Source organism: Anomaloglossus baeobatrachus, chromosome 1, assembly GCF_048569485.1.
Source record: "Anomaloglossus baeobatrachus isolate aAnoBae1 chromosome 1, aAnoBae1.hap1, whole genome shotgun sequence".
NCBI lineage: Eukaryota > Metazoa > Chordata > Amphibia > Anura > Aromobatidae > Anomaloglossus > Anomaloglossus baeobatrachus.
In genome coordinates, this window is record NC_134353.1 from 150,236,510 (window position 1) to 150,248,577 (window position 12,068).

General features: G+C 50.4%; 1 protein-coding gene across 2 annotated transcripts in view; it reads right to left on the reverse strand.

The window, feature by feature from the left end:
- Positions 1-12,068, reverse strand: part of TLR3 (toll like receptor 3) — a 107,542-nt gene that overhangs the window by 74,463 nt on the left and 21,011 nt on the right. The window contains exon 1 of one of the 2 annotated variants that reach the window (XM_075334552.1): positions 7,406-7,498. The exons of the other annotated variant lie outside the window; for it this stretch is intronic. Within the exon in view, the coding sequence (XP_075190667.1) occupies positions 7,406-7,422 (17 nt within the window). The 5' untranslated portion in view covers positions 7,423-7,498. Of the gene's footprint in view, positions 1-7,405; positions 7,499-12,068 lie in introns of those variants that run through there. 2 annotated transcript variants of the gene reach the window in all.

Sequence of the window (12,068 nt, forward strand, 5' to 3'; positions counted from 1 at the left end):
TGCGATTGAACGAAAATCCGTTTATCGCATGCATGTCGTTCATTCCTCAAAGATTGAACGTGCGGTTGTGCAATGTTCCCGAGGCAGCACACATCGCAGTGTGTGACACCCCGAGAACGATGACCAGATCTTACCTCCGTCCGCGGCTCCCGCCGACAATGCGGAAGGAAGGAGGTGGGCGGGATGTTTACGTCCCGCTCATCTCCGCTTCAATTGGCCGGCTGCCGCCTGACGTCGATGTGACGCCAAAAGTCCCTCCCAATCCAGGAAGTGGACGTTCGCCGCCCACATCAAGGTCGTATGGACAGGTAAGTACGTGTGACGGGAGTTAATCGTTTGTGTGGCACGTTCAACAAATTGAATGTGTCGCACATACGATGGGGGCGTTGCATACGATATCATATGCAAAATTGCAACGTGTAAAGCAGGCTTTAGGCTCACATTAATTGATCAAATGTGTGATTGCACAATTCTTTTTGAGATATTTTATTCACTGTGTTTACTATATGGTAAAACTGATGTGTCGGTGCGAGTTCATAGACACCAAGCATGTATAAGTTTTACTTTTATCTAAGGGGTTAAAAAAATAAATCAGAAGTTTGTCCAAAAAAAAATCTTTACTGATCAGATTGATTGATTTTTTATTTTGATAGATTGGTCATTTCTGAACACAGCAATACCAAATGTGTGTATATTTTTTATTTTTTTAACCGTTTAATTTTCAGTGGGGCGAAAGGGGGGTTATTTGCACTTTTAAAGTTTTTTATTTTTTTTAAATTTCTCAAAACTTTTTTTTTTTTACTAGTTCCCCTAGGGGCCTATAAGAATCAGCAGTCTGATCTCTCTTCCAGCTACACAGCTGTGAACACCAGATATGCCCATCTCCTATCTCACACAGCTCTCAGCAGTATGAAGCAGGAAGTGAGTCATGTGAGCTATAGGAGTCATCACATGACCCTGTGCTACCATGACAACCATCGGACCCACGTGATCACGTCACGTGACTTCCGGTGTCGGGCGGTGAGTAAACAGAACACCTCAACCGCTATTATAATGCCGCTGTGACAGTTTCACAGCGGTATTTAAGGGGTTAATGTACCGCCCTGAGAGGGGCCCGGCCGCTTCCTCCGCTTGCTCGGGCCGAGCCGCTTGAGGTCCGGGCTCGGGTGGTCGGTGGCACGAACGCCTCCGGACCGGGGGCCACGTCGCTCTTGTTAAGGGAAGGCGGTTGGGAGGAGTTGGTGGTTGTGTAACGGGTCGTGACGCCACCCACGGGTCATGGTGACGGGGGAATGCACCACCGCTGCGGCTGTAGTGATGGCGGGCTCGTCCGGGATCGGTGTTGCGACCGCAGCCGAGATGTTAGCCCCTCCGTGGGTAGGGGCGGTGTGTCCCGGGGCCCGGTGGGGGACTGGATGGGCTGATGCTGTTGTCGGGGTGCAGGGTGCCGTGCCGCGGTGTAGTGTGTCGTGCCCGGATGGCACTGGTGTACTCACAATTAATTCACACGGAGTCACTGGTACACCAAAGTCCGGGTCTGGTCGGTTCCCGCGGCCGGCTGCTGATGTCCCCCTGCGGGGTTGATGGTGGCCCCTTTTCCCGTGCACCTCTAAATGTTGTGTTTCGGCTCCCCCTGCCTGAGCAGTGGTAGCCCGCTCCCCGGTGTTGAGCTGCTGGAGGAGCCCTCGGTTGCCCGCAGGCGCTGGCCCGTCGGATGTTTGGCCCTTGGCGGTGGCGCTCACCCGGTCTCGGTGGGCTTTTGCCTTCTTTCGGGACTTTGGTTGTGGATGAACCTGTGAGGTCCAGCCAGCAATCAGTCAATTTGCCTACGTTCAGTGGCTTCTAAGCTAGGACGGGGTCTGAGTACCCTCCTTTTGGTGCTCCGGTACACGTTTGACTCCCCGGTTCGGGACCGGCGGGCTCCAACCCAGGCCCGGTCCGTACGGTTCCGTTGGTTGCTGAACCGGTACTCCTGCAGACGGCCACCACCGCCTGCCTGCCTGACGTTTTCCAAGGGGCCCAGGCTCCTACCCGGGTCCCTGACAGCTGCTCCTCTACCACTCACTGTCACTGTACAAACTAATCTGTTTGAACTTCCTGCCCCAGGACAGTAGTCTCCTCGGTGGGCGTGCCTTTCCGCCTGACTCCGCCCACCTGGTGTGCTCTACTGGCCCTGGGAGAGGCACCAGGTCTCCCTCTCGGGTGACATGTGTGTGACCTCACAGGGGGTAGGGGGGGCATGTTGCTGATGTAATTACCTGTGACCCCTGGGGTCCAGGGCATCACATTAACAGTTATAGGCGGATCTGCTTGTACCTGGTAGGCACACATGTCAGCTGTATAATGCAGCTAACATGTGCGTGGATCCCCCCCGACTGCCCGCGGCATCCAGGGGGGATTAACACTATGACTGCTAGGACGTAACTTACGGCCCCCGGTCGTTAAGGGGTCAAAGTGAACCCGACAGGTCCCTCGTGCCCTCAGAACCCCTAGCGGTTGTATCTTCCTATCTAAATTCCCTGCCTATCAGTTCCTTTTAGAGATGAGCAAACCGGAATGATAAAGTTCAGAGTCTGTACCGACTCCTCCCTCCTTTGCCTCCAGTAAAACCAGAACAGTCAATTAAAGGGATAATCTCAAGTTTGGAAGCTTTCCCTTTTCCATTGGATAGGGGATCATTTTCTGATCACTGGGATCCCCCTGAACCCGAGCGCCAGGGCTCTGAATAGCCCCACGTGAATGGAGTGATGGCCAATCACACGCTTTGCTGCTCCATTCATTAGTATGGGAGTGCCATAGACCAGTTAAGCGTAGTACTCAGCAGTCCTATTACAATAAATGGAGCGACATTGGGCAAAAACGCGATTGTTGGGATTGATGGGGGTCCCAGTGGTAAGTTTCCTAGCGATCTGAAAGTTATTACCTATCTTACAGATAGTGGATAACTTCTGTGACGCCCTGGGCAAGCCAGGGGTCACAGGTCATAACACCACCACACCCTACACCCCAGTTAGGAACACCTAGGCTACCAAAATCCTTGTTGCCTTCCTCCAGGGGCTGATGTTCACACCAGGGGGTGGGCCAGGCGGTTGGCTCCGCCCACCAAGGAGTTCACAGCCCTGGAGGCGGGAGAACCAGGCAGATAGAGTTTGGAGGAGGAAGTGAGTGGAGTTGAAGTCTAGCTGGGGGCTAGAGTAGGGTTCAGTTAGGGAAGTGAAGGAGTAAACAGTAGAGTCCAGTTAGGGAAGTGAAGTGAAGTGGAAGGAAGTAGTAGAGGAGCTAAAGAGAAAAGCTGAAGTGACAGAAAGGTGACAGTAGTAACGCCTGAAGTTGGTCCGGGTGTGTGCCCCGGACTGTGACAGCAAGGTCAGCAGACGGCGGTGATTGTCCGCAGGGGGACTGCTCGGAGGTTGCTGGAAGGACCGCGGACGGGTGGTGACCCGGCGGTCTGGAGCAGTATACGAAGAACAGTCAGCACAAGGGCAGGGGCCTTTCAGATCCCGGCAAGGCTAGGAGTTGCCATAATTTGCCAAATCCGTCAGTGAAGGGGACGTCTGTCTCCTAACAACCAAGTCCCGATTGAAGGCAACAGTCCAACCGTTACAGAGAGACACCGCCACCGCCAGGGCACCAGTTTCTCAGGGCTAGCGCCTGCGGGCAAAGTAGGGCTCCTCCGGCCCATATCCAAGCCGGGGAGCGGGTTACCGGTGGGAACCCATCGCAACCATCATCAACTTAGGTGCAGGAAAAATTGACCGTCACCGTCACCTACTGGGGAAAGCAAGTGCAGCCGTCCGTGGGAACCGTCTTTCCAGCCGTGTGTTTTACCGAGAACTGTGTCATCGTCTCAGGTTGAGTGAGTACCACAGTGCCGCAAGGCACAGCGCTGCCCCCGCGTCCCTGCGCCCACCAAGCCCTGCATCCCCCACCTCCTCACTGGGCCCCGGGATCACCAACCCCTACCCACGGAGGGGCAACACAACAACTGGCTGCTCCATACCATCACTCCCAGGATCCCCAGCCAGAGCAGCGGTGGTGTACACTCAATCACCACAACCGTGGGTGGTGTCACGGACAATAACCAATCCCCACACCCAAAACCCCCCTTTCACTCACGGGCGAGGAGCGCCGCTAGAGTCCCCGGGATCCGGCTCATCGCTCGAGCCACCGAGCAGCAGCAGGCCGCAGCAGCCGCGGCAGCCGGACCCGAGCAGCAGTGGGAGAGCGCGGAGTCCCCTCCTCCGCCCGCGACACTTCCACACCTTAGAATAATCCATTAATGATGAGGGGGCAGCGATCAATGGAAAACTGGCAAACAATAGATTCGGACACTAAAAGTATGATTTTTATTATGGATATATCTCCAACAAGTTGCTGTGATTGGTTTGTACAGCTATTTTGTGCTGGGAGATTCCCTTTTAGACGGCGGATATTACATTATCAGCCCCTATAGTCCCGAAGTGCATTCTGTCTATTCTGCAGTTCAGTGCCAGAGGCAACTCATTATTGTCATAAAAGTGTGAGATGACGGTGTAGTGACAGTCGCTCAGGGGCCTATTTCTTTCTTCTGGATCTCACCTCACTCTGTGGACTTTACCTTTTTCTGACACCATTACAGTCTGTTTTTGGAAGCCCTGCTGCAGAAATGCTGGCAGTGGACCACCAATCTCACTCTCATTGACATGTTGTAATGACAAATCCACAGTGGACAATTATCGCTAGAGATTTTCTCCATAGCATGTAGGCAAGATTTAAAAAAAAAAAAAAAAGGTCATACACTTCACTGGTATTGTAATACACAGTGGATTTTCCATCCAGAAACAGGAGCCGCTTTTTATTGCAATGCACTAGTCTGGTCCATAAATGGGACTGACCAGTGCATGCTGTAATGTTTTTCATATTGATCAATCATTGGGATGTACAAGTTGCTGTTGGATCAATGTGCATCCATTGAGCACATGAGAAGCAAGCTGATCAAAACATGACAATCTGAACGAGCCCTAAATGTGTCTGGTATCTGATTGTAAAACACAAATAAAAGTATAGAAGAGTCTAGTAGAGTACACCACTGCACACACCAGTATCCTGTAAAAGATATGTGCATTAAAGGCTATATTCAGGATTTAAAAAAAAAAAAAAAAAAAAGTGCCTTAGCACTAATAGCCAGGTAGTTGTCGACTACCTGCCTGTTGTGCCCAGTGCTATTGTGGCGCCCTGGACTAGCCAGGTCGTCACAGGTAACACACACACACACACCCACCCCCACTAGACAGTAACATTAGCCAAACACAAAACCCTTGTTGCCTCCCTCCAGGGTCTGATGTCCACACCAGGTGGGGTGGAGCCAAGCGGTTGGCCCCACCCACCGAGGAGTTCACAGGCCTGGAGGCGGGAAAAGTGAAGTTCAGGAGGTTGAAGTGAGAGGAGTGAAGTGGAGAGTGTCTGGTTTTGTGGCCCAGGCACTGACAACAAGGTTGGCAGACGGTGGTGGCCATCTGCAGGAGTGGTGAAGCGACGCAGAACCGTAGGACCGGGGACGGGCGACGGCGAGCGAAGTGAAGCCAGCACAACCAGGCAGGGCCATCGGACCCTGGCTAGGCTTGGAGCCGCCGTCAACAGTCAAATCCGAGTGTGACAGGAACCCCAAGGGTTTCCTAACAGCCAAAGACCTGTTAGAAGGCAACCGCCCACACCGTGAGGGTAAACAGCTACCGCCTAAGGCTAGAGACCCAGGGGCCAGCACCTGCGGGCAAACGGGCTCCTCCGGCACCCATACATCGGGGAGCGGACTACCGTTGGGAACCCATCGTAGTCAAGACAGTACACTAAGGTGCAGGGAAAGACAGCCGCCATCACCTGTCCGGGGAGAAACACAGCAGCCGGCTGCGGGACCCGTCCATCCAGCCATTTGGTTTACCGAGGACTTTGTGCATCTCTTGCTGAGTGAGTACGCCCGTGCCATCCGGCACCGCGCCGCGCTGCCCCTGCAACCCTGCACCTCACCAACCCTGCCTCCCCGTCACACCACCCGGCCCCGGGACCACCGACCCCTACCCACGGAGGGGGAAAACAACATCCCAGCTGCTCCCTACCATTGCTCCCGGGATCCCCGTCACCAGCAGCGGTGGTGCCCACCTTCACCACAACCCGTGGGTGGCGTCACAGACTAAATCCCCCAAACCAACCACCCTTTTCACTCACGGGTGAGGAGCGCCGCTCGAGTCCCCGAATCCGGCTCACCGCTCGAGCCACCGAGCAGCAGCCGCAGCAGCGCCGGACCCGAGCGTTAGCGAGCGCATCCGGCGGCGTCCTCCCCGCCCACGACACTATTCTTTGCTGGCAAAGATCGGTCACAGACTGCTCCTGCCGGAAATTCAGCTGCTTCCGCTGACGTTTTGTTAACAGAGTGGGGGTTTGTCATCTGCTCTTTTATGTAGACGGAGCTGGACAGCCGACATCATATTGATTGACAGCCAGCTCCCTCAGTTAGGCAGTGGGGAGACGGTTTAGCACATCGGCTGTCCCTCCCAGTCTACAAAGCAGAGCGGTAAAGAAGCCTCTGGTCTGTTGACAAAGTCATTGTATCACCAGAAGGAGTGGTCTGTGACCTCTCTGCTTGTGAAAACCAATGTCGGACACAACAAGCAGGTAGTTAGCAAACACCTGCCTGTTAGTGCTTAGGAACATTTATTTTTTTAAATGGAGTCTGTCACCAGATGTTTCCCTTGTAAGCTGCGGTCACCACCAGTAAGCTCTTACAGTGGGGAAAATAAGTATTTGATACACTGCCGACTTTGCATGTTTTCCCACCTATACAGAATGCAGAGATCTGTTATTTTTATCATAGGTACACTTCATCTGTGACAGACAGAATAAAAAAATATCCAGAAAATCACTTGTATGTATAATTTTTAAATAATTAATTTGCATTTTATTGCATACAATAAGTATTTGATATAATAGAAAATCAGAACTTAATATTTGGTACAGAAACCTTTGTTTGCAATTACAGAGGTCAGACGTTTCCAGTAGTTCTTGACCAGGTTTGCACACACTGCAGCAGGGATAAGTATTTCATCACCTACCAACCAGCAAAAATTCTGGCTCTCACAGACCTTGTCTTTCTTTAAGAAGCTTTCCTACTCTGCACTCATTACCTCTATTAATGGCACCTGGTGTAGCCCATTACCTGTATAAAAGACACCTGTCCACACACTCAATAATTCACACTCCGACCTCTCCACCCCAAGACCAAAGAGATGTGTAAGGAAACCAGGGACAAAATTGTAAACCTGCACAAGCAGGGATGGGCTACAGGACAATAGACAAGCAGTATGGTGAGAAGGCAACAATTCGGCGCAATTATTAGAAAATGGAAGACACACAAGAGGACTGTAAATCTTACTCGGTTTGGGGTTCCATGCAAGATCTTGCGTCGTGGGGTAAGGATGATTCTGAGAAAGGTCAGGAATCAGCCCAGAACTACACAGTAGGACCTGGTCAATGAACTGAATAGAGCAGGGACCACAGTCTCAAAGATTACTGTTAGTAACAGACTACGCCGTCATCCGTCATGGATTAAAATTCTGCAGGGGAGGTGTAGGAAAGTGCACTGTATTGGGGAGACCTGGAAGGGTTAGTGATGGGACACTGCCCTCTGCTGGCCAAAGAAAGAGCAGACTGGGGAACATAAATCACATAGGATATAGAAATCTTGCAGTTTGTTTAGAGGAGGAGGCATTTCTGGGGACGGACCTGTTCAGCAGCAGCCAAGGGAAGGGGAAGAGGAGTGACGAGCCTAGGAGCCGACCGGAAAGGAAGATCTGGCGCGAAGGAGAAGCAACACGCGGATATGCATGCTGAAGGGGAGAAGAAGGTCTCCCTTGCAGAATATTTGAGAGGCAGAGACGACGCCAGAGGATACTGGAACAGGTAGTCCATAAGTCTCGCACCCCTGCAACGTCCAGCAAGACCCCTGCACCGTCCAGCAATACCCTCCAGTCCCCCAAAACCCCTGTTGCGCCTGTCAAGACCCCCGAACCATTCATCAATACCCTCCAGACCCCCAAGACCCCTACTACACTTGTCAAGACCCCACTTCGCCTGTCAAGACCCCCAGACTGGAATGCGTGCTCAAGCCACAGACATCGCCGGTCAAAATAGCTACCCGTGAGTGACCCGACTTCGCCGGGCTGTTGCTTCCTGCCCGGCTGCGCGGTAACTAATGTGGGAACTGTATTGATAGTGGTTGGAGCATAGCATACTGTGCGATTCATTGACTGTAACCCATAGAGACAGCAAATGTAGGGTCTGGAGACTATGGACATTTCTATACTGTTTCCCACGAGGATTAATGTGTTTATCTCTTGCTTCTGTTAGGCTGAGTTATATGAGCTACTGTCTTGTTACTTTCTAGTGTAACCAGAAATTTAATTATTTTTCTCTTGTAATAACCTTCCCTTGCCTTCTGTTTCCCTATCCTGGTCGGTAAATTAATAAATTGAGTTACCACTGCTCCTCCTTCTCTGTGTGCTGCATTTTAATTTCCCTGCTCTTTACACAGGCAAGGTCCTGCTACTCACACTAGCACATGTCCATGCCCGTTTGAAGTTTGCTAATGACTGGCTGATCAAGAGGAGGCATGGTAAACAGTTATGTGGTCAGACCAAAATAGAACTTTATGCTATCAACTCCACTCACTGTGTTCGGAGGAAAAGATGGATGAGTACAACCTCAAGAACACAGTCTCAACCGTGAAGCATGGGGGGGGAACATCATACTTTGTGGGTGCTTTTCTGCAAAGGGGACAGGATGACTGCACCGTATTGAACAGAGGATGGATGGGGTCATGTATCTGAAGATTTTGGCCAACAACCACCTTCCCTCAGTAAGAACATTGGAGATGGGTCGTGGCTGGGTCTTCCAGCATGACAATGACCTGAAACACACAGCCAGGACACCTAAGGAGTGGCTCCGGAAGAAGCATTTCAAGGTCCTGAAGTGGGCTAGCCAGTGTTCAGACCTGAACCCAATAGAAAATCTTTGGAGGGAGCTGAAACTCAATGTTGTCCAGTGACAGCCCAAAAACCTGAAAGACACGGTGGCTCAGTGGTTAGCACTGCAGCCTTGTAGCGCTGGGGTCCTGGGTTCAAATCCCACCATGGACACCATCTGCAAGAAGTTTGTATGTTCTCCACGTGTTTGCGTGGGTTTCCTCCGGGTTCTCCAGTTTCCTCCCACACTCCAAAAACATACTGATAGGGAACCTAGATTGTGAGCCCTAACGGGGACAGTGTTACCATTGTATGTAAAGCGCTGTGGAATTAACAGCGCTATATAAATGAATAAATATTATTATATTATTATTATTATTATCTGGAGAAAATCTGTATGGAGGAGTGTGGCAAAATCCCTGCTGCAATGTGTGCAAATGTGACGCCCTGGCCTATCAGGTCGTCACAGGGTATTGTGCCTTCAAGATACGACCTCCACCCCCTCCAAAATCGGGGTATTAGTGCAACGAGGGGGATAGGACTTTCCCACTACACGGTCCAGAAAATCCCAAGTGTGAACCCTGAAAGCAAGCTCACCCAGTTAGCCATACTGGGGAGCCGGACCCGATTAGTTTCAGGCCAAAAGGACCAACTAGAAGACAAGGTGCCACGGGAAAAAGGTCACAGGCCAACAGGCAACACCAATGGGCACGGGACCCAGGCGTGCTCCCTCTCAGCGGCAGCGGTGTCCAGAACTTTGGTTTACTACAGTTGTCGGTGTCAGCGTTATTGGACTGAGTGAGTACGCAAGTGACCATTACCGTCCCAACGGCACCTCCCAGTCACCTTCACCGAGTCCCGGGGCATCCCCCTACCCATGGAGGGTTAAACACCTAGCTGCCCACACCATCACCACCGGGTACTCCCAATCGCAGCGGTGGTACTACACCTTACCACGCACCATGGGTGGCGTCACGAACTTTCCACACCATCCCCTGTACATAACCCCCCTTGGTTTGGGGAGCTGTGCGGCCCCCGGGTCCGGAGCCCTCTCGAGCCACCGCAGATCCGGATCCGAACAGCCCGGCTGCTCGTGCGGGGGCGACGCACAAACCTGCTCAAGAACTACTTGTCTGACCCCTGTAATTGCAGACAAAAGTTTCTATACAAAATATTAAATTCTGTTTTTCTATTATATCAAATACTTATTTTATTCAATAAAATTTAAATTAATTATTTAAGAATCATATAATGTGATTTTTTTGGGGTGATTCTGTCTAGCACAGTTGAAGTGTACGTACGATAAAAACTACAGACCTCTCCATTCTTTGTAGGTGGGAAAACTTGCACAGGCATGGGGAAATGTGAAATACCGCCCGAGCATGCGCACTGCAGTATTCTGAGCCTAAGGGCTCATTCAAAGTGATGTATTTTCATTTAGTGTGCTGTTGGTGTGCTCAGCAGACAGCAGACAGATCCAATAATAACCAGTTTCCTGTGCAGGATTTTTTACATTGATCGCAACATGAACTAATCTGGCCTGATTAAGGGACCCGAGTATGCATGTCAATAACGGGCAGCTCTTGCTCCTACCCACCATGTAGATAAACACATGGAGCCAGTAACATCACAACTTGTGGAAGTAAATGGCCAAATTTTAGTAAAGGTCAGGTTGATTTTACTACTCTTTACAATTACTTTACAATGACACATATATATGTTCAAACACACACACACACAGCATGCACATAGATGCACACAGATACATTCATGTACATGCACATTGTCACTACAAAAGCTCTTCTCTGACTTTTCCTTTTTCCCTGCTTTGGGTTAATTCCTTTCTCTTTAGGCTATGTGCCCACGCTAGAATGTCCCTGCGGATTTTTTTGCCTGAAAATCCGCGACTTTCGTGGCAAATCCGCACCCGCGGATTTGCCGCGGATTTACCGCGGATTTGCCGCGGATTTTGATGCGGATTTTTTTCCCCATTCAAAGCCAAAAATCCGCACCAAATCTGCACCAAACAATTGACATGCTGCAGATTTTTCCGGATCAAAATCCGCGGCAAATCCGCCGCGGAAAAATCCGCAGCATGGGCACAGCATTTCCAAAATGCCATTGAAATGGCTTGGAAGTGCTGCTGCTGCAGATTTTCGGCAAATCCGCGGTAAATCCGCGGCAAAATCCGCGGTAAATCCGCGGTAAATCCTGTAGCGTGGGCACATAGCCTAAGGACCCTGCAGATTCTCTCACCTTTTCAGCTGTTAATCATCAGCATTTTCCTTTGTGTCTTTAAATACTCTCAATCGCCCTCGCTCTCTGCTGGTGATACTTAAAAAAAACAAAAACCTTTATTGGTCTTGAGTGCAAGCAGTCGGCTTGTATTCATCTGGAGATATTTTGTTGTTGTTGCAGTTCATCTCTCTGAGTCATCTGGAGATAAGTTATGCATTTACTTTCCCCTGTGTATTCCCTGTGTGTTCTTTAGAGCTTAGTGGGGTTGACTAAGTGCTCATCCCATCCATTCCCTACCTACAGCCTATATTAGCATCAGCCAGGGTCAGGTATCCTGCTTGGCTCATAAATGCAGAGCCTATCTAGGGTGGTGAGGGAAGCCAGGGGCCAGCAGTAGGTTTGGTCAGGTGTCATCATCTCCCCCTTCCCCAAACACAGGGTTTCCCTTCCCTTTTGTCGTTCGCTTGATACTTCTCTGTCCCTCTCGTGACACATATACACACATATGTACATATATACACAGATATATATATATAGTCATCTAAGTCATAAACATATTGGTCATAGAGATGCACACTGGAGGACACAGATGGAAGAGAACCCCTGTGCAAGAACAGTAATTGGGCCCTTTGCAGTCCAACAACTCATTAAAATGCACAATTATACCTACTTTGGAGGTGAAAATGGCCTCCTTACTTCTTAGGCCCTTGTGGGACTGCACAAGTTGGACCAATGATATGTATGCCCCTACAAATACATATCCATTTTGTCTTCTGCATGGTGTTTTTAAAATAACAATGAGTCTATGTTCAAACCTCTAAAAGATGCATTTTCTAC